We start from the raw sequence: 24,982 nt of genomic DNA, 5'->3' as shown, positions 1-24,982 counted from the left end.
GAATACAAGCATTGCATTTACCAGTAAGCATAATAAGAGCATATTTTAACCATCTGTTTATTGATGCTATTCAGCAAAATACCGCTGTGTTTCAGGCCCACAGCCAAATGTGTTTTTGTCTTGCGGTATTTGCATAAACTAAAGCAGAAAGTCAATTAAAAACGGAGATTCCCTGCATGGAGATGGAGCGAGGCTATAAACAGCCTAGCTTTCTGATGAGTTAAAACAGCATTATTGCTCTAATTTTAGCATTATAACCTGCCCTACACTACCCTCAATCCACTACTACCACCCTACCCTGTGCCACCCCAAGCACCCACCTACACTACACCTACTTTGTCATCCAGAGTGTAGATGCACAAATTGATGGCTCCTCTCTGCACAAGAGGGTGCGTATCCAGATCATGCCACTCTCACGACTGTCATGGCGTAGCATTAATCACCCTCTGTAGCTGGAGTCACCAGGACCAGCAGCTTCTTTTCCGGTGTATTTTTAATTTGACCATAAATCAAGGTGTTCTTTTGACAAATGACTTTAATTACAGGAAAGGCCATTACATGTATGGGTATGCAGGTGTGTATGTGTGTACAGGTCCGTGAGTGTGTGGGTGGGTGTTTCTACACACAATATGTTTGATGACTCTCAGCATTGTAGATACAACACGTGTATCGTGGGCATCGTGTTTGTTTGTAACAGATGATTGTGTAGGTAAGATGATTAAATAATCCATGTGGCTCTGGCCCACAGCTACATTCAATTTTATATGGGTGAACTTGTGACTGGAGGCTGCTGGTAGATGGTAGCACCTGGGGATAGTTAGGAGGACAGGGAGTGAATGATGCTGCAGTAGGAGGAGAGTAAATGGTAGAGGCTGTAAAGATGAGAAGAGAGAGGAGAGTTGGAATATAAAACTGAAGTGGCAACAAATCCAATTGTGGCGGATCACAAATCATTGGTGACAAACAAAAATTCCATCAGACTTTTTCTCCAGAATAAGGAGCAATTACACCATACATGAACCACTCTGTAGCTCTTTAAATTGTGTTTAGCTGTGAATAACAGATGCAGCAGAATTGCTAAATTATTTAAAAACATGATGATTTATCTATAGAATAATTCAAATGTTGTAGCCAAAATGAGATAACTTTCACTCACTTTCACAACATTTTATACCATGAAAATACAATGTAATGGTGAGGGATTGTAAAGGGGCTGCAGCTAATATTGGAGAAGGTTTTGCATAAACAGTGTAACACAATAGTGTTTTCTTCTAAAAAGTGAGATTATGGCTTTAAGAGTCAAAATCCAAACATATCTGCTGAGCAGAGTACCTGCCCTTATATAAAGCTCTGGTTAACTACAGCTTTTAACTATGTAGTTTTGGCCATTGTTTCTCACTGGGTTAAGTGCTGACATTTTTTAATTATGGCTACATCACAAAAAAGAGGTCTGAATGGGCAAGAAAAAAGAAGATATAATCAACCAGAATTCTCCTACAATCGTTCGATAACTGATTCTTACTGTAGCTGCTTGGGGTCGGTGAAAATAACTGACATGTTATCATCTTTACAATTTACAAAACTGACTATTAATTAATTTATTACTAAACAGTTGCTTAACAACACATCCAGCAGATATGATGCAACATCAGCATTTATTTGGGGTTGTGTGTCTGGCCACCTGGCAAACCAAATCTCTGTTTAACTTGTCTGGTAGCCACCAACTCCTGAGGGAAATATTTGGCTCTTTAGCTGCTCGATGCCCCACAATGTTCACTGTCTGCTGTTTGGTGTTAGGTTGATCACAGTGTGTTCTGTGTGCCGCAGCTGAAAATAATGCTATTAGAGTGGTAAGAGTGTATCCAAACAGTGAACTTGGCACCAGGAAAACCCAAACAATAAGCCTTGAGATTAGCTTAAATGCTCTGTAGGGCTGGTGGGACCTGCAGACTCTTTAACATACACATTTGATCCATTGGAGACACTTTTTATAGCCAGTTTTTTGACATGAAAAAAAAACCAATTAAATTATATGCTTCAAATCTGAATGGTTAAAACAATTAAGCAACTTTATTGACACTAAAATGTATTTAGTTTTACTATGCTTACACTATTAATTTCCATCGTGTATGACATTCAGATGGTATCTCACCTCTCTGTCAGTTAACCTGCTGTCGCCTCTGAAGTGGCATCTTGGTCTACTGGAATACAAACTGGCATCAGCAGCCCTGAGAGGCAGCCTGTAGAGGCTGCAATCACAGAGCATCAGGGGCACAGGGACAGTAGTGCCAAGACCCCATCTGCAATCATGGTGCAACTAGCAGCTGTTTGATATACTATCTCTCTCTCCCTCTTTCTTCATCTCTTCTGTGTCTGTCCCGTGCCTCTGCTGTTTTCTCCTCCCTGAAGAACCTCACTCTTACTTCCTTCCTATACTCATGTGTTGGCTCATGCCTAACCTACTTAAAAGGGAAGAAATTTACATTTCTGATGCAAATTGCAGTACATCTGCTGTTAGGTCTAACAAACATCATTCACAGCACTCCTGGAATGAAAAATAAACTCTACATGTTTAATTCAATGCAGGCTGTTCACTAAAAGTGTGTTCATCAATTAGTAACATGATGTTTTTAATTGCAGCTTTGAAGAAATTTAGGGAGCAGGTTTTGGCAAGCAGATATGAACTGTCAAGATTAATATTATATTATTCTGACCAGACGTTGGCACATCTTGATCCAGAAATCAGAGACTGCAGTCAGTCAGGGCAGTTTGCACCAGCTGGGAACCAGCTCGGGAACATCCTGTCAATTTGTTGTTTAAAATAGAAGCTTCTTTTAAAGAGACAGCCTTTTACTTTGGCATACAGCATACAACTTTATATATCAAAAAGTTACAGCTACTATGAGTTACCATTTCAATAATCTAATGCTGGAATTTTCTTCAAGAATTTTCTTCTACATCTTAGTCCTATTTGCTCATCATACATACTTGGTAGGTTTAGGAATGATAATTAGTAGGTTGTTACAAGTACACTATGCCAGAAGCCTGTGCCAGCCATCATTCTGTTCACTATTACATTTAAATCAGTCCTATATTTATCATTTGGCTTTAATATTTATCTGCTTCTGTGGTGCAAGGTGTCAAAAATGTAGTACTGCTGTAGCTCAGTCAGAGCACCAGTCATGTTTGTATTAACAATTTGCAGAAGCTGCACATGCCTGTGACTGAAGCAGCCATTTTGAACATTCTGTTTCAATATACAATAGAAAAAAGCATGTTTTTCTTTTTCCCCCTTTCTCCTATTTCACAAACAATTCAACGAGGTCAGAGAGAAAGCAACAAGAGTCACAATTGTTTCTTAGACTTCAAACAGCCCTGGCAAGGTTGTTAGTTTGGTAGACTGATTTAAATAAGATATGGTCATTTTAGGTCTGTTTGAGCTACTTTTGGAGAAAATAACCTTTTTACTGCCCTCCTTAGAATCTTTGAATTTAGCTTTGGTTTTGTGCTGTGATAGTTTTTCTGCACTCAGGAGATTAATCTGGTCCAAGACAGCTTCACTGAGTTCTTACAACAGCCTTTCGAACCACTGGATACCATGTCAACAGAACCTTTCTGGTGTGACAGTTTGAGAAACCCTGCTGATCAGATATGGTGGTTCTATAAGCAAGGGTACAGTAAATTGAATAGTTTTCTGATGATCAAGAGTTTACTTTTTTGCCACCGTATCATTTACTCAAAACATACAGTTTTTTCAGACTTTGAGAAATGAGACATCAGTTTCCATAATGTAGATGAAAACATGTTAATTATAAACATAGAGGAGAACTGTTTTTGAATATAGGAGAGATGCAACTTAAAGATACAAAATGAAGGCACAGAATCAGTGAGGACTGAAATACATCAAACAACTCTGGTCTTAAATGTCAGTATATCAAAACCGCTGGCTACAGTTTTTATTAGTTCTACTCATTGACTTGATTGACTTGATCTGTGTGGAAATCATCAGTCAGATGTAAGGTTTGCAGACCCTGACTTAAAAAGGTTTCACACAGTGACAACTTGGTGGTAGAATTGTTTGTAATAATGCAATTCTACCATTCAGTAAAATGAATAGTCTGTTAATTTTACCTTTTAGAAGGATGCTTTGTTGATGCTGGAAGGAGATTGTCTTTGTTCTCAGTTTGATTGGCTCACGTGCCCAATACCTGCTGAGAGTGATGTAATTACGCTTTGTAATTACGATGTAATTATTCATTAAGCTTCATCCAAATGTTATGAAGCTGATTTTATTTCATCAGATAATTAGAGTTGTCTTTCTGTCACCCAGCACTAGCTGTGCTCTAGCTTGGTCTCATGTAGGTTGTGAAATTTGTGTTTGTTATTTTCCATTTTCAGTTATGTTTATAGTCTATAAGCATTGGTTTTGTCAGTAGCAGCTGCAGAGGACCGCATACACTACTACATATTTTTTATGCCTTTCATTGTCACAAACAAATCATCCACTCGAGTATCTGCACCTCATTATTTTATAGCCCCCTCTCCATGCATCCCTTGTGTACTTTATTTCCCTGCACTACAAAAAGTATTACTCTAATTATGAGCAGGAAAGTTTGGTTGCAGTGATGAGACATAGGCAGATGTTTTGTGTTATTTTAGAATACCTGTTCCCTCATGATAAGACCACAAACATGTGAACACATCCAATCTCTGAATTCTCAGTTCTCAAAGAGGATACAGGTGTCAGTGCGAATTGGAACTGCTGTCTAGTCTACTTTACATTTTTATGCTCCATCTCTGGGTCAAACCTAAAATTAACTGCTTAGTAATCTTACTCAAAAGGTAAAGAAAATATACTAAGTTTGATACCCTTTGAAGATTGGCCTCGTTTTCATTTTGTTAATATCTTGTATTTATTCTCTGGCACCTATCTGTCCTTCAACCAGTTTTCCTATTTTCTGTCAGATACATTTGTAGAATAGGAGGGTTTCAAACCGGAGAATGGTTTGATTTAGTCTGATGCTGGAGAAATCCCCTGTTTCTGTAAAATTATATTGCTTTAACATTACACTGAGATGTTTAACTGCTATTGCCTTTTTTTCACTGACTTCAAGGATGATTTTGGTGGTTTTGTTTTTGATTAAAAGTGCTTAAGAATTTGTTTTTCTTGTGTTCATATTTATGGTATCACTCTGTTATTGCACACTCTCTCAGCCTTTCCTCAGCCATCTTCTTGTATCATTCTAGTATAATAAAGAATCTGAATCTTTCCTTGAGTCGATAGCCGATCAGAAGAATATAAAAGTATTCCCACAATAAGCAAAACGTTTCCCAATTTCTCTCTCTCCTCCCCCATGTTTATCTGTCCTCTGAGTGCAACACATATAAAGTGATTTCCAGTGTTTTCTTCTATGGTTATACTTGTAAAAGTGTCCAAATGTTGTGGATGTTCACCAGCTACTGAAATAAGATATATGTCTGTAACACTTTATGTTTCACAAAATGGAAATTCAGGATTGTTCCTGATAGTTTCATTTTGATGTTTTCATTTGTATGACATTTAACAAGGACATAACAGATATAACCATCAGATGGGACAGATAACAAGATACACACTTTTTCAGTACACTTACTGTGTGTAGATGCCGTAATACACTGGGGCAACCTACATAGATGGTATAAAAGAGTTATCTTTCAAACCTCAAATCCTTGACACTGCACTTTTGGCTCCACCAACAAAGGCTGTACCTCAATGAGACCTTCAACTAGACATTTCAAGTGAACTGTGCACTCATTAAGGAGATAATGATGGCTGCTGTCATAGAAGTGACAGAATTACTTTGTGTCAAAAGTTTTGTTCTCAACCATATGTTACTTTCCTGTCTTTGGCTCATAGCCTAGAGCCCAGCATGGCTCCTCTTGAGTGGCCAGGGAAAGTGCTGAGTAACTTGGCCAGAGCCTCAGGGGCTCAGCCTGGGTGTTACTGGCTTCCTGAAAGCATATCGATCTGCCTGAATGCCTGAATGCCTGAATGCATCGCTGGGTGTTGGCTTGTGTGTGAATTAAGTTTCCTTATGATTTTGTGTGTTTGTGTGTGACTGCATGTGTGCAGTTGTGTGTGTTTGGATATCCCTATGTGTGTGTCAGTACCACAGTAACACAAAAGCCTGCTTGACAGGTTTGGGTGTACTGTAGTTGGCAGGAAGTTTTCATCTTTTTTTCTGCTTGGCTGTGAAATGGGTTGGGAAATATCCCTTCCTCTGCTTTGGCCAGAATAGACCTTTAAAAACAGCCATGAACTTACAGACTAGAGATGTCACAAGAACTGACACAAAATTCTGAAAATGTGACAGTACTTGTTTTTCTAGTCACATATGTAACAAAGGTATTGTAGATGTGGTACATACTGGAGATCTGATTCTCCCAGGACTGACGAGGGCAACATACTGACCCTGCAAGTGTTGTAGCCTGACATCAATTTAAAGAGAAGGAGAAGGCAGGCACAGTAAACAATAATAACAATAGGTGGAATGGCAGCAGTAAGTGTGGGTGCAGCAACAGGTCCCTGACAAGACTGGTGTAAGGAGAAACGCTACATTTAATGTGGATCATCAGAGACAAATCATAGACAACCAAAAGCCAGTACTATGCAAACGGTGATACAGAGTATTTTAAATGAAAGAGAGAAATACCTTAAACTTATCTCAGCAGCTCCGAGCCAGATATCCAGATCTACATATAAAATTTGGGGTGAGTGAGTTTTATTTGTTCACTTTGTGTTAACAACATGTTGTTCATGTCCTGAAATGCTATTGTTATTACGAATTGCAGCAGCTGACAACAGTTGTAGCACAGCACCACACACAACGTTCACAAGTAATGTTATCTTGTTTAGGCTAGCATAGAGACAGCGCATAACGTTAGCTGGATATTTATAACATTAGTAGACTACTGTCATTACTGTTCAGTCCGTCATGATATAACACTTAAATGAATATTTTCACACTATTGGTCTGTCACATTGTTAGTCAATGTACTACTGCGCGCACTGGCTATATGTAGTTATGTGCATGTATGTGCACAAGCACACGCTCTGATGGCACGTGGTGGCCCATCACTTTAGATATTCCTATAACTTGTCAACCATCTGTATTTGCACATATGCTACAGGTGCACTGGCACTTTCAGCAGCACAGGGAGCATGTATCATTGGAAAGGCATGAAGCCAAAACAAATATATACATGATCACATGTCTAATCTCTGCACCATCTGCTATCTCATCTAATCTTGTGCATTCATTCCTACAAATGTACACTCACACCAGCACTGATGAACGGAGCACAGCTTTTGTTAAGGTTCTGCATCTGAACACTCTGTAAGACTACACTCATAGTCCTGGTCTCACTGTCCACCCTAAGAGCCCCAGCTACTTATTTCAAAATCAAAGGTGGCATCCTCTTTAAGTCTGTCAAATACAGCACTGGAATTGCAGGTATACTCACTGCTACAGCAGACCCAACCTCTCATGCCAAAGGCTGGGATCCACTGCAGGCAAGTTCAGTGAATTACTTATTTATTTTTTTATTTCATTTTTAACATCAGAACACTATGAAATGTTGGTAAATCCAACACTGCAGACTTGAGGAAAGTGTGCATAAAAGGCTTAAAATGTCCATAAGGAAGCCTTTAAGCACTTTCCCAGCAGAATGGCCCTGAGCCCTCCTGGATGTTTTGGGAGGTGTGTTAAGGTCTGTGGCATGCATCATTCATGACTAAAAATAGAAATTACCCATAAACTACATTTACATGTAGGATACACTGTTTGTAAATGTAAGAATCAGAACCACAAAAAACTTCAATGATCCCTGCATAGATACTTTGTTACAGTTACACAGCACACAGTCAGGAAAGAGGAAGTAAAAAAGTAAAACAGACTGTAAATAATGATAATGATAGATACAGAGTAGAGCCAGGCCTCTCTAACATTAGCATACAGCATGTCCAGGGTCCTGTCTCCTCAAGGAGGGGCCATCCCTGTCCAGTCAAAGTCCCCAGAGCATAATGAGGAAAGCACTTGGGTGCAGTGTTTGGAGTCTCGTGCCAACGTGGATGATGTCTCGCACGGTTGCCAGGGGATGGATTTGAACCACAACCAAGGCGATGTGTGAGAACTCCCTGGATGTGATAGACAATGATTCAGTGTCTGGTCTGTGGACAGTTGTTAATAGAAGGGTTTTCGCTCTCAGATTTATGTTTGTCTGCCAGAACCATCTAAAAGTAGTGATGGGATCCAGAGTACCATCCCGTTGCCATGTCTATATGAAACACTCCACTCACTGAAGTCTCTCTGATTCTTCTATATGGCCACTGGCTCATCCATCTTATTGTCCATCTCACATCACCCACGGTGATAGAAGGGAGATGAGCTCTTCTTCATCAGTCTCTGTTGTCTGGACCCAGCTCTCTTCCCTCATCACTGCATTCCTCCTCTGCCTCCTCTGTATGTCCTCCTCCTGATTTCTATGGAGATGTCCATTGATCTGATCACCATGCCATCCGGCCTGAGCGTGATCAGCTGATCCCTTTGTGTAATGGTAGCATAGCATAGAATGACAGCATTCAAAATAAGCTTAATGAAAGCTTAAATGAAATGGCTAAATGAAAGAAGTAGTTCCATGGTCAAAAAAAAAAAAAAAAAAAAAACAGACACCAGAACTTCCTCTACTAATATATTTAGAGAAGGTGCAAACAGTAAACAGTGAAAATTTAAACAAGTAAGTCAAAAGAAGAAATCTAAAAGTTGGAAAAAAAATAACAACATGAGCAGGAACAGCTACAACAGACAGCTTGCATGTCGCAGAAAAGAAAAGAGCCTCAACCAAGTTCAGTATCAGGTCCAGGGAGAGGGGTCTTTCAGTAGTGGAAGCTGCAGAATCAAAATATAATATTTATAGCTCCAGTTAATTTAGAAGTCAAGAGTGCAACACTGCTGCAGTAGTCAGCAAGTGTCAGCGAGTGGTCACCGACACTCTTTCTGTGACTCAGAGCTTCCCCTGCTGCTCCTGTAGCGCCAGATAGTCTCTCAATTGCAATCATATGTTCAAAGCCTATGGAATAATTTTTGCCCTGTACAATTTATTTTGGCACTGAGTTCAAAATTGTTATTTTAGGGCTGATTATCAACAGTGTCACCATCACCACCCTATTTTCACATATTATCCTGTCATCCCTCAGGACATTTGTCCTCCCCTGAAAGTCAAATCGATTAGGTGACATGTTCAGATTCCCATCACATTTTCTTGTGCCTCGGTAACTGGTTGTCTGGCTGGTTTCCTGGTACATTAATGGTCTAGTAGTCAGTTTTGGCTGAGATGACTGACAGTCTTTATCGCAGTCTGGCAGAGTTGTTAGAGATCATCTGGTTCATTGTACTGGCTGCCCGGTGGTGCAGATGAATGACTAAGATCTTCATTTCTCTAATTTGCTGATATACCAATTAAGCACCTGCTGCACTGAATGTTGTCTCTTAATATCTGCCTTGCTAATGGTCCTCTTATGCAGACGTCTTACAGTTACTACATTGCTATGAAACTGATTGACCATTTGATGTATATTTATATGGTTATAGCTATGATTATATGTGTCTCCATTCTGCCAGGCTATCTTACTATCATCTGCTGACACCCATCTCTGCCCCAGCCTTCTTTGATGAAATGCTTTGCCCTGCCAGTGACAAATAAACACAGGCGGACTGAAGCTTGTGATGGTGCTAGAATAAACCTCACTCACTCCCTTCAGATCTGTTACTGTGGTTAACCTTGTCAAGTTAAGCTTCAGGAGATCTCAATCACGTAGATATGCTGATACATTTTCATTTATATTTTCACATAAAAAGTGGCTGAGCAGTGCTATGATGGGTTTTGAAATAGGAATTTAAATGAATTCACATTTAAGCAGATGTAACCTTGAAACAGGCAACTTCAAAGACCAAGCCTGTAGGCCTAAACATTTCCACTCCGCACATAGACAGCAGGATGTTTACGGTTACTGTCAGAGTTATTAATGCATTTTATTTACTATGAAAAACCTTGAATAGAATATTGGGCTGACAAGTTTGCTGATGGGATGCATGAATTAATTAAACTCAAGTGAACATTGTTTGCTTGTGTTTACCTTCCTACTCCCTTTACACCAGTCACTGAGTGGCAAGCTCACTCACTTAAATCATACGCCAGAGCAGATACAACACTTGAATAAAGGCATATGTGAGATAAATGCTTTTCCTGTTAGAAATGTGAAAAGTGCAGTTCCCCGTCATTATCTGCCCTAGGCCTCATTGTGAAGTGCTGCCGGTAATAATGAGGGTCTGATTTGGTGGATTTTGTTTTATGTTTGAGTTTGTAACTGCGACGGAGCGACTGAGCGGAGAGGAGTCTGTCTGTGACTTTGTTTGCATCCTGATGAACACGGGTGATTATAAACAAAAGTGCTGCAGCCTGTCGGGGGAAATACACATCGCAATTATTGCAGAGAAAAGATGCTCAGAAAACCTTGTTAAATATAATAAGCCCAAGGTTCTTTCTTATTTTCCTTTTTGTCTAGGCTGAATATTATGATTGCAAATATCCTAGTTAAATAAAACTGTGAGAAAACCACAGGCAGATAGTTAGATAGATAGACAGTTGAGTAGAATTGTCTGAAGTCCTCCTTCCATCAGGTAGATGAAGACTGCAGTAATTTAATGCTGCATGCAGTTATAGCAACTCTCATGATTGCAAATGTATTCTGTTTAGGAATTACTCAGCTCATTTAGCATGGCCTGGCTCTGGCAGTGAAACCACAGCATCTGGAGCAATGCTGATTTCTGCAGCTGAAAATCCACCTGTGCTTTACATGTTTCATAACTTCTGGCCAAGTCCAGGAAGCAGGGCTGAAGCTTACCGCAAGAAAAAGTGGCTGCTGCCTACAGGGGAGTAGTACAAGTATCCACTCTACTTTATGTTCCCTCCGTGTGTTATTGGTGAGTTTTGTCGGCAGTCAATCCTCCACATTTGTCCGGACTGAAATACCTCAACAACTATTGGATGGATTGCCATGAAATTCTGTACAGACATTTATGGTCTTCAGAGGATGAATCCTACTGGCATCACCACCATGAGGCTGAAATTTTGTCTTTTAAGTGAAATTAATCTCTGTATCTCAACTACAATTACATGGATTGCCGTAGGATTTATTGCACATATCCATGGTGTCCAGAGGAAGAATTCCTGAATCACCAAGATGATGAATATAATCTTTCATGAAACCCTAACTTTTCCTGTTGTACCAGCAGCAGGTCAGAGTCTTAACTTATTCTGTGAAATAGCTTAACATCTACGAGATGGTTTGGCACAGAATTTTGAAACACCCAGAGGATGAATCCTAATGACTGTACTTATCTTCCAAGAGATACATTTGTAGTTTTGAGTAAAAATCCCTCCACAACTATTGGCTTGTTTGTTAAAACATTTTGCGCAGTCATTCATGTCCCCCTCAGGCCAAACCGCAATGACTTTGATGATGCCCTAATATTTGAGCATTTAGCTGAAAGCAATGCTAAACATAGCCTTACAGAGCTGTTAGCATAGTTGATCTTGGTCTTGTTTAAATGGTAGATAATAAGAGGATGAAAATGTTCTGTGGGATTTGACTGTTGTCCTATATGTGAGTATGATACAGTTCAGATGGTGCTGTTTGAGCATTAATTATGTCCGATAGGACCTCTGGTATTAGCTTTAAATGTGACTCACAAGGTGAGGATAACCCTGATTCTGGAGTGGAAGAGCAGAGAGCTGGCCCTCATTATTTCTCCACAATTACTCTATTTTCTTTTGCTTATGCTCTCATTTCTCATCTGTCTCTTTTACTGATTTACAGTAGCAAAAAGAGACAAACCGCAACCTCATTGTCCCCACGATGAAACAGACAGCAGGCAGAAAAACAATGAATGAAGCATCTCTGGATGTTGACTCTGACAACGAGGATCAGATCAATGTAACAAACCAAACCATCAGATCACCAGTCCAGCTGCTATATTTAGCACAACACCGAACAAAAGCTCTTCATGTACATGAGGAAAGATGGTGATTCTGATTTAAATGAGATGACTGTGGTTCCAGATAGCTTTGGTTGTGCACAGTTTGTAGAATGACTTCAACTCAGCTGCTAAGCTGTTAGTGACTGATTTATTTTGTAAGTGCCAGCTTATCATAATCAGCTTTTGCACATTTCTAAGCTGGTGATTCAACACAATCTCCGAACCTCAAGTAAATCATTTTAAGAATGTCAGCGCTGCACAGTGTAACTTCTCCACTGTTTTGACAGTTTTTATTGCAGCTTAAAATAAAAAATAAAATGCTAACAATAGAAATATTTTTCACAGGGCATAACTTGACAGTGACATTCTATAGCCTTGTTATTGGAAAGAACACTTGAGGGGCACAATGCATGTCATGATTAACTAGTTGTTTTCTGTTACTGGAAGTGAATTGTACATCATGACAGAGAAGTGCTAAATAAGTAATTAAATAAATACTTGTCAAACACTAATAAGGGGCTGTGGCTCCAAAATAAGGAGATAAACAACTTTTTCTGCATTCATCAAAAGTTCATAATGTTATTTTAACTATTTGAAATGCGAACAGACAGTACCGTCAAAGCTGTTGGTGTTCACAGCTGTTTTGTAAGACAGTAATTAACCAGCTATCCAACATATGGCTATATGGGTAAGAATAAGACCCATGTCCATCTGGTTTGTGATACAGCCTTCAGTCAGAACTTTGTGTGAGTGGTGGCTCAGGTTTGGAGTGATGCTGCATTTATGTCGGCAGAATGGGAAGAGCAGGATTGTTTCAAGATAGTTAACCCCTGAGCTAAACATGAGGTCACAGCAGATAAACAGGTTAAAGTAGCTATTTTTGTCGTGTATGTTTGTAGCAATTTGTTACCAAGTCACACTAGATTGAAGAAACAGTGTATAGCTCATATAAAATTAGCTGAGTGGATTGTATTAGTCTTGACACTGGATTTTATTTTGTTGTAACTAGTAGTGGTGCTGCATTGTCAGACATTCTGTCAACAGTTTGTGTAAATATCTCTAGATATTTTCACCAAGTGAAAGAAATTGTCAGTGTCAGAAAATCCCGATATCCATACAATATAACGATAGGACACGAATGCAGAATGAAACATCTCCTATATGTAGTGTTTTCACACCACTCATTTGTTTTGCCCTTTGTATTTTGTGAGGAAATGCATTTCCTGTCTTGATAATGTTCCCTCGCGATGTGGTTGAGTGAAGCTATGTTTTTGTAATTTGCAGAAAGGTGCTATGACTTGATGTTGGTCATACTAAGTGGTTCTAATGTAGGTTTAAGCAATGGAATTGTGGCTATGGTCAGGATAAGATTGTGATGCAATATAAACATTAAGACATTTTCATTTTTCATTATGAGAATGGTATTATTGTTTGCTTGCATACAGCTGTAATTCCAGTTTTAGTGGTGTATATAAACATAACCAGGTGAAGTGGAGTTTTGAAGCAAAAATCTGTTATGTAGACTTTTGGAGGGTAATATTAAAAACACTGTTTTGTTTATTAATTTAAACAATCCCTCAGCAGTTCATTTACATTTTGTTGTACTGTGTCCTCTTAGAGAAAGATAGATAGAGGGAGAGACTGTTAGAGGCACCTTAGATGTGCAGAGAGGATAGAAACATTTAACCAGGTAGTTAACATGCCTGGCTGACCTTTAACAGTCCATGTGGAGTCTGTGATGCTGTCTCAGATCAGAAAATAACTGTACTTTAATTGGCTTTAGTCAGCAGCACAATGGACAGTGCCATACATCGAATTGTGGTCAAAGGCCCTAGAAAAAACACACACACACACACACACACACACACACACACACACACACACACACACACATACATACATAAATGCAATTGCATTAATTAATGCATTGCATACAGTTCCCCTGCTCTGAGTGACATGAAAAATACCATTTATACACTGTCCTGTTTGACCTGATGATTAACAGTCCTACTTAATCATCTGTTAAACCCAAGATGAATGATTCTGCCAAAAGGACTCCCCCTAGTTGGCAAAATCTGTCAAAGTGTTATCTTCTTAAATGAAAAGCACAAGCCTTGTTACCACTGAATCCCAGTAATAGGTCTTATACAATGCTCTGTGATTGGAAACTCTGGGGTAAAATGCAATTCAGTGTGTAAATACATTTTTAAAAGCTGCTTCCTCTCTAATGCCAGGTGATTATGAGAGAATGGTGTTCTCCTGAGCCTTTTTTATGAGGCTGAACACACTCTGTCTGGTTAGACACGGCAGCTATCAGCTCAAACACACCGATGCTACCACCTTTGAGATTACTCCTCTGATTCCCATCTCTCCCATCATAGATACTTGACATTTAGTTACAAGACAGAAAATTGTCTTCAAAACACCTCAAAGGAAAACTTCACTACCTGACAAAGGAAGTAAAAAAAATGTAATTTATTGGCTGACAGAGAGAGTGGAGCCAATGTAAATACACATGACAATGTTGGATGTCAAAATACGTTTCTTCGTCTTTTAGACGCAGAGAACATGATTGCCGTTTTTGTGTGTAGGTGCTTTGTTTTCATTATTCTCATGAACACTTTGTAATGTTTGATCTTTCAGAGGGGAACTGACATGACTGAATAAAGCCTATATTGAGGTCTGGATGTAGAACATGATTAAACTTAACAGAGAGATTTTATGGTGCATTTTGTTATATTTCTGACAAAGACTATTGGATGTTAACACATAATGTGTAAAAAATACATAGATCTGTAAATTCAATTATTCAGTTATTTAATCACTAAAGAATGAGGTTTATAAAAGCTTGAATTAGAAAATTGAAGTGGTGTTTTTGGTGCCAAGAAAGCTGATGTAATAGGCCTATACAAGCCTATAGTAACCCCCCTCACCCTGTGTGTCCAAGTTTCTGGTACATTTACCATTCATAGACTGTATGGGAGGTTTTGACCTGAAAGGAGCTTGAGTGTCGGTCTTGAGGAAGAAGTTGCACTCCCACCCTCCTTCTCCCCCAGAGGCATCAGTGAGGGATCTTGGTGACCCTAATCCATGTTGTGCAAAGTTGTTTCAACCCAGAGCCAGCACTCTGAAGAAAGAAAGTGGGTGCATGGTGGTGAGCGGGGGTAACGTGCGTTCTGTCATTGTTGCCTGACTTCAAAGCTGTTGGCTCACCACGCTCTCTTCTGAAATCCCCCAAAACCTTACAACATTAGAATAGCATCAAACACTCTGTGGCTGCCTTTGAAATGCCACTGACACTGTTTGGCGCTGCAATTTGCAGGCTCTAATGAGCGCGCCCATGTTATTGAAATGAATCTGAGGCTTGTAATGGGAATGGAAATGAACACATCTTTCATGCTTTGGCTTAGAAGTGAGAGTTAAACATTGAGATGGAGCCTTGTTTTCCTCGAGAGTAGGTTGTTGACTTTGTAGCTCTCCCTTAGTGCCCATTGTAGCCTTGTCTTTCCTTTTTTTTTTTGATTGTCCTTTCCTTTCTTTTTTCTCCCCTTCTCTAGTCTTCACTTCGATATTCTCTTCTTCCCCTCACCCAGATGGCAGAAATGATTCTGTCCAGAGGGAAGATCTTAAAATGTCTGCTGTGAGAGTGATAAAAGAAGCCAGACTAAACAGTCACAAAGGTTAAGTGCACTAAATGAGAGCTTTGATAGACTTCAGTCTATTGATTTTATAGTCAGGGAAGTACTAACCATGGACATTTCTCTTGTGTGCTGGCATGATGGGAGATAGACGTGTATGGATTGAGCTTAAATCAAACAAGCAGACCTTGTTTTTACACGGTAAAATGATGGGAGCTGTGGAGGGGTAGGTAGACATGGAAATGACAGCAAGTAGGTAGTTTATGTCTTTGTGGAAGATGAATTAAAAAGTGACGTTAAAACCATGTAAAGGTTGGTTTTGCGTTAATACACTGAACACCCTCGCCTTGACTCCTCCCTGTGACTTTGATCCTCCATCACCTGTCCCTTCTACATCATACATCTCCACCCACTATCACACCTGAAAACACAGCTCCAATGACCATTCACGTACACCGCTGCTAAACAGCTCCTAGCAAACACAACAAGGTCAGTAACATGAAATTCATTATTCATGTTGCTTTCAGTACTGGTAGTTGAGGCTGATGGGACTGAATCAGGGAGCAACTGCAGGTGTCTACGTCATTGTTTCAAGAGGCCTCCATTTCTGTCCATCCAAGAATTTTAAAACTAAAATGGGTCCAGTTTTAATGAGCTGGTTTTAGCAGAGAGAGCTCTGAGTCTTTGCACTGCAGATGGGACCTGTGCTTTATCCTCAGAGACACACCACTGAGCAACAAGCTGCTCAAAGACGACCTCTCAGCTCCTCTGTGAACAGAAATCAGACAGAAGAGACAGTTAGAGAGTTTGTGAAGAATTTCCTTCACCTGGTCACGAGCCATATATCCTGCACATTGTGTTTCCATTTACAGGAAACACTTGACTTCAAACAGAATTCTCAAAAATAAATAATTAAGACTTATATAAGCCACCATATGTCTGAGGCAGGAACTTGGAGGCTTGAAATGATTTTACACTTACAGACAGCTGAGAGTCACACAGTCTCAGGTGATTCCTGTTGCACTTGCTTTAGTAATCAACAGCACATGTACATATCCACTTACTCTGGGACCCATTCCTCCAAAAGCAGGAAGTATCATGGGGGGCCGAGTTAAAGAGGAAGTGAAGGATGAGGGAAGGGAGGATTGTCAGGGCTGAGGGTGGGGGAGGACATGGGGATCATGTTGCGACACCGAGGGGAGTGTGTGAGAGAGATAAAGAGAGGATGAACATGATCGGAGGGGATAAAGCCTGGTAGGGTTCTTGGTGATATCTCCCTCTGACAGAAAAGACAAGTTCACACGTGCACACATCACATGCACATTACTCAAAGGTGACACTTTTCTTCTCCTGTACCTTAAATGCTTTCTTCTCCTCTAGCCCTAGTCCTCTGGCAACTGAGTGCCACTGCATTCTCTGCAGTAAAAGCAACAGTCCTGCAAGAGCAAGTCAGACACATTTATAAGTCTACAATGCACAGCAAGTTATGCAGTGGGTTAAAAATATTGCAGCAGCTTTGTGTGACTTTATTGTAGCCTAGTTGATAGAGCCCTTCAGAATATTGTGCTCTTTCTTGTCTGTTTAACTTCAGGGATTTCGTTTATATGTGAGAAATACTTGTTTTTGTTGATCATTCTGCAATTCCTCAAATTCTTCTCTTTACAGTGCCGTTTATACCTCAGTGAGTGTCATATGTCAGATTTTTTTTCTGACATTTCTGTTGTTGTGTAATTTGTTCAGAGCGAAGGCGTAACATCTACCCATTCTGTGTGTTTCTTCCAGTTGAGTTCAATGACTGTGCGGGGAACGAAGGCGTAAGGTTTGAGGTGTCGGACCCCAGCTTCCAGGTGGACAGGGATCTGCATCTGGTTCCACTTCAAGACATCCTGCACAGCGGGCCAGTCCTCTTCATCCATGGGGTCAGTGCACATACAGATGACATGGCACAGGTGGAAATCACTGGACTGCCGGTTCAGTCGCTGCACACTCTAAGGGTGAGTCAAAATTACTGTGTGAGTGTTTGTGTAATTTTTTAAAATCTTTTTTTTTTGTTTACACTATATCAAAATTGAAAAGGTTATGCTTTATTACAGACTGAAAAGGTTACTGTAATGTAGTATGACTGGACATAATATAGATGTGATTAAATAAAAATGCCCGTGGGTGAATAAGAGGATTTTCCCACCTTTTTTTTTGTTTGATATTTTGAGAAATGAACTTATTTGCTTTCTTGCCAAAATTTTGAGGACAAGGTTGAGATCTCTGTTTGTACTGCAAATATAAAGGTACAGCCAGTAGCTGGTTAGCACAAAGACTGGAAACCAGAGATGGCAGGCTATGAGGAAAATTGAAATCTAGATCATAGAAATTTATTTGCTGGTGGGTGGATTATTTATGCGTTATTTTTGATTTGAATATTTTGGATATGAAGTATAACATGGAAAGTCTTATAGATGTAAACACAGGCACTGGGTGTCATTCTCAAAACATTCATACATTAGTGATCTTAATTGCAAATTAAGAACATTAAAAACCAAATTCATCAAATGTTCACAGACATTTGTTGTCATTCATATTAATGCATATGTTGATTAATTCTAATCAGTTATAAGTGTGAGGCACATCAATTAGCATAATTGCTCTATCACAGAGATGCCAGATTAGGCTGTTGGGAAACACACATCATCTTTAACACTGAATGGACATTTGAAGTTGCAATGAGTGGCAGTTTAAGCACAGGCATTAGAGCTTCAGTAAAAGATGACGCAGAACACAGAGAAGGTGATTGATGTTACATCCACCAGAGATCCACAATACAAGTTAAAAGAAAGGTGTTAGATTTACTGAAAAGGAACTTGTGAAGCTGCAAGAGGAGGCTGGGAGAACAGCTGCTGCTGTGCTCTGCCAAACCTATGAGCATATCGTGGCCATCACCAGAGATGTGTCAGTCTCTAGCACTGTTGCAGATGGCAGCAACAATTCAGCACTAAATCTGTCTGCAAGCCGACCGCCTTAATGTTTGATGATAGACAGCCCAGATTATTGATTTTGTTTACAGACACTTAAAAAGCTCTCGTAAAGGTGCTAAATGTCTGGATTGTCCCAGCAAAAGAGAAAGACTTGTGAAGTATCTGGGTCCACTCTCGGTTTCACATGTGCTTTAAATATGCTCTCAGTCAGTCTAGTGCAAATCCTAAAATAAGGATAAACTGGAACTTTGTTGAGTGTGCATATGTTTCCCTCCAATCGTGTGTTTTGATCTTTATTTATGCATGGAAAGAGAAAAGGGACATATTAGGCACCATAAACAGCTGTAATGTTTTTGCACCATGCTTTGGGGAATGAAGTATTACTCTGGCCAGTTCTTTTTGAGAGAATGAGAATTTGTCTGTTAAGCCTGTTCCCCATTGCTGAGCTTTGCATCTCTGCAAATGTGTCCCTTTGTTTGTGTAATCTACAGAAATTTGTTCCTGAAGCCAGCAAATTGACTGCCTTACAAAACTCTGGGCACCTGGATAAACAACATTGTCCGTCATTCATATCCTCTGTATACCTCAGTTTAGTCCAAATACACTAAGTCAATTAGGAAATGTTTCCAGGGACTGCAGGTTCAGTTGGAGGTCCCTTCCCCTCCCAGAGATCATCTGTCTTCCTGCTGCAGTGCTCAGTGTCCTGCTGCTGCCATTCCCCAAGCCAAAGTTTCATTTGGGCTGGCTCTAATTTGCTTATGTCTCTCACCATCTTTTATTTGGTTAGGTAATCCATGGGTGTTACCTTGGCAAGTTACTGAAGATATAAATGAATTAGTTTTTGGCAAGTCATGTGTGGGAAGTGAAGTTTCTAGAGGCTAACGTATGGCCTGTCCTCTGCATGAGGGTGAGTGTGTATGTGTTTGCTTTCCATGAGACACTTTTGTTTGTGCCCCTTTCACACACCATTTCATTTTTAGTGCATTTGTTAACAGTATTAAAACTAATGAATTTGGATGAGAACTGTGGTCCTTACATTCTGGCTGTAAGCTTGACATTGAGCTTCACAGTTCTTATTAACCATTTTGTTTTTCCTGTGGACAAATGCTTTAATCTCTCTCTCTGTCCTAAAGTAGAGTAACTGTTGATTGCAGAGCACACACAATCACAGTCGCAGTCAAAAGGTAGAGGGAAACAAAGATGAATAAAGATTGTTGGAGGATCAGGGCAGAGAGGAAGACATCCTGAAGCTAATAGAAGCATATGAGAGAGGGAGAGTCCTCAGGGTGTTTAAAAGCTCTCATTATTTCACTATCAATTAATCTGCAGAAGCTTCTCAAGCTCTGGGACTCATATCATCAGAAAATCTATTGTTCCTTTCTCTGTCCATATTCTGTAGTAGCCCTGCACTCCCCCGCCCCTTGCCTCTCAAGTGGCCCATCAAACATGTGTTCAGAGCAGCAGCAGCTTCTAAAGAATATGTATCTAACTCATGGCATATTTAAAAGCTTGTTTCAATAAGCCAGGGGTTTGACTTGTGGAATGACGATACTGACTGCACTGGGACGCTGAGCCTTAAATCTTCAGTCTCAGATAGTGCTGGTGGTAGTCAAGCTGTCTTGATGCTTTTTCCCAGTCTTTCAATTATTGTACCATAGAATAGGTTTCTTTTCGAAATAGCATTTTTGTAATGAAATCTCTTTGTTATGCTCCTGTCAGTGAGATTTTGTATTTGCCCAAACCTCCCTTTGTTTCCTCTGTAACTCAGAGCGGAAACATTCCATGGTGAATTTATTGGTATAACAAATGGTATTGTGGCAGAAAATATTGGCTGGTGATAATTGATAAGTGCTGTGAATGAAGGTGGAGAGAATCAGTTTTTAATTCCTTGGTGTGAGCTGTTAGTTTGCTGTAACACAGGCCCAGAGGGAGAGAAGCTGATGAATGATTTCCCATTATGAGCAAAACTCTGAATTCAGAGAGTAATTTATTCCCCTTTTTTGCGACCGATCAATATGTGAATTAATGGAAGAATGCATTTCAATTTAACAAATGCACGCTCCAAAATATGGACTTTTTTTGTGTGAATTATTCTGTGTTGTTTTGGTTGTGTTATGCAGAACAGCAGTTATGCAGAACATTTTCTTTCCTTCAGGGGGCACAAACAGGCACCATTCAAATGTAACAACTGATAAGAGGCAAAATAATCTGAGTCCAAAAGCCTATTTATTTAGCTTTTGTTATGTTTCATCCGTTTATGCGCATTGAATGAAATGTAATATTGCATCCTGAGCAAAATCCTCATTCTGCACTAGCAAATAGATTTTTCTAACCAAGCTTCCAATGTTCAGTAAGGCTTTCTGGGGATGACTAAGATGTGACATCCTGCAACCACAGCACAACAGCTCACATTATACAACGTAACACAAATAATCTTCCCCTCTCTGTCTGCTTCCCACTCACATTATCTCTCCTTAGCTTGTTCTGTTGCTGTCATTTATTAATTCTGTTTACTGCCTTTGTCTATTGTCTGTCTCTTTTACATTAGTTCCTTTTCACCCTCCATCCTTTGCTGAAATGGTTCTGCTTACTTACATTTTTTTCTTAGCTTTTATGTGTGGGAGGGAGCAATGGAGAGGAAACCCAAGGCTTAACGTCATGTCACTTTACAAGAGCAGCAAAACAAACCTTCAAATTATTGATGCTTCTAATTTTTAAAAAGCAGTGCTGATTGTTAATATACTTTGTCTCACAAAAAGTGAAATACTGAAATAAGGGAATACAGCATGAAAGGTGTAAAGAGGTATTGGCCAAGACAGTTTTTAGCATTGGTATGAAAAGGTACAAACACCTGAACTGCATTTTGATGAGACCGTCTGCCTAATGGTGTTTTGATTATTGTTATTAGAAAAGCTAAGAATGAAGCCCATTCTTTATTTGGAGATAATGTTTCAGATCAACAAACAATAACTTTCAAAGCCCATCAGTTACATTTTGTCTTGGGATTTAGTCTAGTTCCTCTTCCATCAGGATACAAGTGAATCACTGCTCATATGTATGAATGCAAACAGCCTAATTGCCTTTGTATTGTTCATGTCTTTATTTAAAAGACTGAGTACATCTGCGGTACTGATTGTATTTGATTTGATTTGATTTTGTTTCATGTTTCTCACAGGAGTGAGACAAATTAGGTATAAACACATTTCTAAAAGTATGTTTTCAGAAGTGATTTAAAAGCAGTTTCTGAGGAAGGAAGGCTCTACAATATTACAATTTTAATATGTGTTCATTTTCAGCCTGGAACAGCGTCTTGCTTTAGGTCATCAGGATCCAATTTGGATAAAAAGGAGTCTAAAAGGTCAGGGATAAATTACTGTGAAAATTTTGGAATAAATCCTTAAATAAGATGAAGCTAAAATTAAATTAGGAAAAGGATGCTCAGGTCTCTCAGTTAAAAGCTTAACTCGTAGGTTCTGTAGCAGCTGCAGATGAATTCTGACTGTTTAGGGAAACATGGATCCACACATGGATGACTTTTTCAGGTCAGCAGAGGATAACAAGGACATTATTTTAGAGATGGTTTCAAGAAGAACAAACTGAGAAAGTTTCTTGATAATTAAGTATGTTGGTTGAAAAATGAAGGTTTATAAATACTAGGGCTGTCAATCTATTAAAATATTTAATCACGATTAATTGCTTGATTGTCCATAGTTAACTTGCGATTAATCAGGATTAATCTGTTCTAAATGTACCTTAATGAAATATTTTTCAAGTTTTTAATACTCTTATCAACATGGGAGTTGACAAATATACTTTCTCTACGCAAATGTATGTTTCTTATTATTGCGACAATCCAAAACAATAACAAATACTGTCCAGAATGTTCTTCAGAATAACCTCAAAGGTGCTGCATGCTCAAAAAATATGCTGAAAGCATAACATGGCGCACTCATTCCCTGGATCCTGCACACTTAAAGCAAATATTCTCACTCAGTGAAACTGTGTCTAACCTCACATCGGGGAAAAATAAAGCTCACAAAAAACCCCCTTCTTCTTAGTAGGATCAAAACATGGAGATACAGAAAAAATGAAAACAAACAATAAATAAAGTGCGCATGTAACAGTAGGGGTGTAATAAAGAACTAGGACTCAGCCTATATAGTGCAGTTAGGCTATAGCTTCTAATTCCAATTTCTTTGGATAAAACAGTTCAGCTTTACTTCTATCTCTTTGCTCTTCTATTGTATTCAGCAGAGGCTGACCCATAGGGGTGGGCCAAAGGTCATAATCACAAAACGTGCGTACTTTAATCGTGCTTCACAAACATTTGCAGCGTTAAAAGGAATTTGCATTAACTTGTTATTATTGCTTTAACTTTAACAGCCCTAATAAATACAATTTAAAAGCTTCTGTACAGCGGTGGGGGTTAATAAACTGTGCTTTCCCAATTCCCATAAACTTACTTTTTAGACATACACATTTGTCATGTTTTATTTTTCAGTAATGGTTTTCATCATTGCTGTAGTGCATTACACCATGAGATATTCTGTCAACAACATAATTACATATATTAATTTGTTTTCACACATGAACCATAGGACAAATATTTGATTTGTACATTATTTGTGCATGCAGGTTGAAGGACATTTTTTAATTATAATGACTCTGTTTTGAAACAGTTGGGCTATTGTCAATGCAAACTCCACACCACTATCAGCATAACATTGTAAACACACACACACATAATAGCTTTAACACAAAATAATTAATTTGGCTAATTAATTAATGTATGTGCTATATTCCGCTTGACTGAGATGAGAAGTGTTCATGATTTGTTGATTACACGTTGTGTCAAACATTGTGCTGTCAACACCCACATTCAGGGACATGTTAAAAGGTGAGTGTGTAAATGTACTGTTTTGTACCTATATATATATATATATATATATATATATATATATATATATATATATATATATATCTACACATGCACTCAGTTGTCGGTTTATGAGGTGCACCTAGCTAAAGCTAATTAAGTCATTAATTAAGTCTAATACAACGCTCCTGCAATAAATCCTGCCTTCATGATGGCTGTAATATTCAGTTGTTAATGAAATTGTTTGATTCAAATGTATGGTCACTTTGGGTGATATAGTTTGTGGTGCTGTTGAACTATATGCCATTCTGTAGACAGGTGTTTCTGTTATTTAGTATACCATAATTTATGGAAATACTTTTCCATATTGTGTAATTCAATTCAACACCAGTACAAACAGCAACCTCCAAAATGACCACTAACAGCACTAACTGAACAAGATAGGATTTTGTATTAGACTTCATTAGTTTTAGCTAAGTATGCCTAACAATCTGCCAACACATACATACTGCTGACAATACCATAAGTGAAATTAACTTTGTTAGGAGACCTGACTGATGGGCTGGCCCGGGTACATGTCCAAGAATTTATTCCACATTGAATAGCTGGCCTTGATATTATCCATTTCTCACCAGGTCTCCAACACATTGTCAGAAATGAGTAATGACACTTCTCAATATAGCATTGAGAATGAAAATGGCAGAATGGACAAGGACGTGACTTTGCTGCCACAGTAACTCTGCATTCAGATGACAATGATAAAGGCTACATTTTTCTCGACCTCACATGGAGGCGCACACACACACACACACACACACACACACACACACACACACACACACACACACACTCAAATACAGTATACAGTATGTTCATGTAAACACTGCACACGTATGCACCTGGGCTTCCCTCCTCATTTTATTACCTCTGACTTATCAATTATTAAAAGCTTCTTAATGAGATCTTTTTTTGTGATGGCTCTTACAACTCAGTACACTGAGATGCCCTAATGATCATTTGAGGGACAGAGACAGAAAGAGAAGTAAATGTATTAAGGCTGGATCAGGGCTGATGGTGCGGCAGTAATTTATGAACAGGACACATTAAAGATTCATGGCTTCCCTCTCTTACGGTGTCACCAAGCTGTAAGAACACTATTCATCACACATGCACACTGCAAAGGCATAAAGTGAAAAGGTATTGCTATATTGCTATATTGCTAGAAGTGAGACAAAAGAACAAGGGAGAGCTGCACAATGGCAGGTAGAGAGGTAGGTGAGAGGGAAAAAAAAAGGACTGCAAGTTATCTTTCCCAGAATACCCTGCAGTGGCAGGACAAATGTCTTTGTCCAGCTAAACATAAGTGTGTCTTGCTTTGCACTTGTAGAACATTAATGGGTTTTAAATTGCCATCGCTCCCTT

General features: G+C 39.1%; 1 protein-coding gene across 1 annotated transcript in view; it reads left to right on the top strand.

The window, feature by feature from the left end:
- Nucleotides 1-24,982, top strand: part of cdh13 (cadherin 13, H-cadherin (heart)) — a 292,077-nt gene that overhangs the window by 86,376 nt on the left and 180,719 nt on the right. Inside the window, exon 3 of the mRNA XM_071458186.1 lies at nt 17,498-17,709. Coding sequence (XP_071314287.1) covers nt 17,498-17,709 — 212 coding nt within the window. The remainder of the gene's footprint in view (nt 1-17,497; nt 17,710-24,982) is intronic.

This window comes from Trachinotus anak, unplaced genomic scaffold, assembly GCF_046630095.1.
Source record: "Trachinotus anak isolate AG129_WGS33_773 ecotype Australia unplaced genomic scaffold, CSIRO_AGI_Tana_v1 ptg000002l, whole genome shotgun sequence".
NCBI classification, from domain to species: domain Eukaryota; kingdom Metazoa; phylum Chordata; class Actinopteri; order Carangiformes; family Carangidae; genus Trachinotus; species Trachinotus anak.
This window is presented reverse-complemented; position numbering and strand designations above follow the sequence as displayed.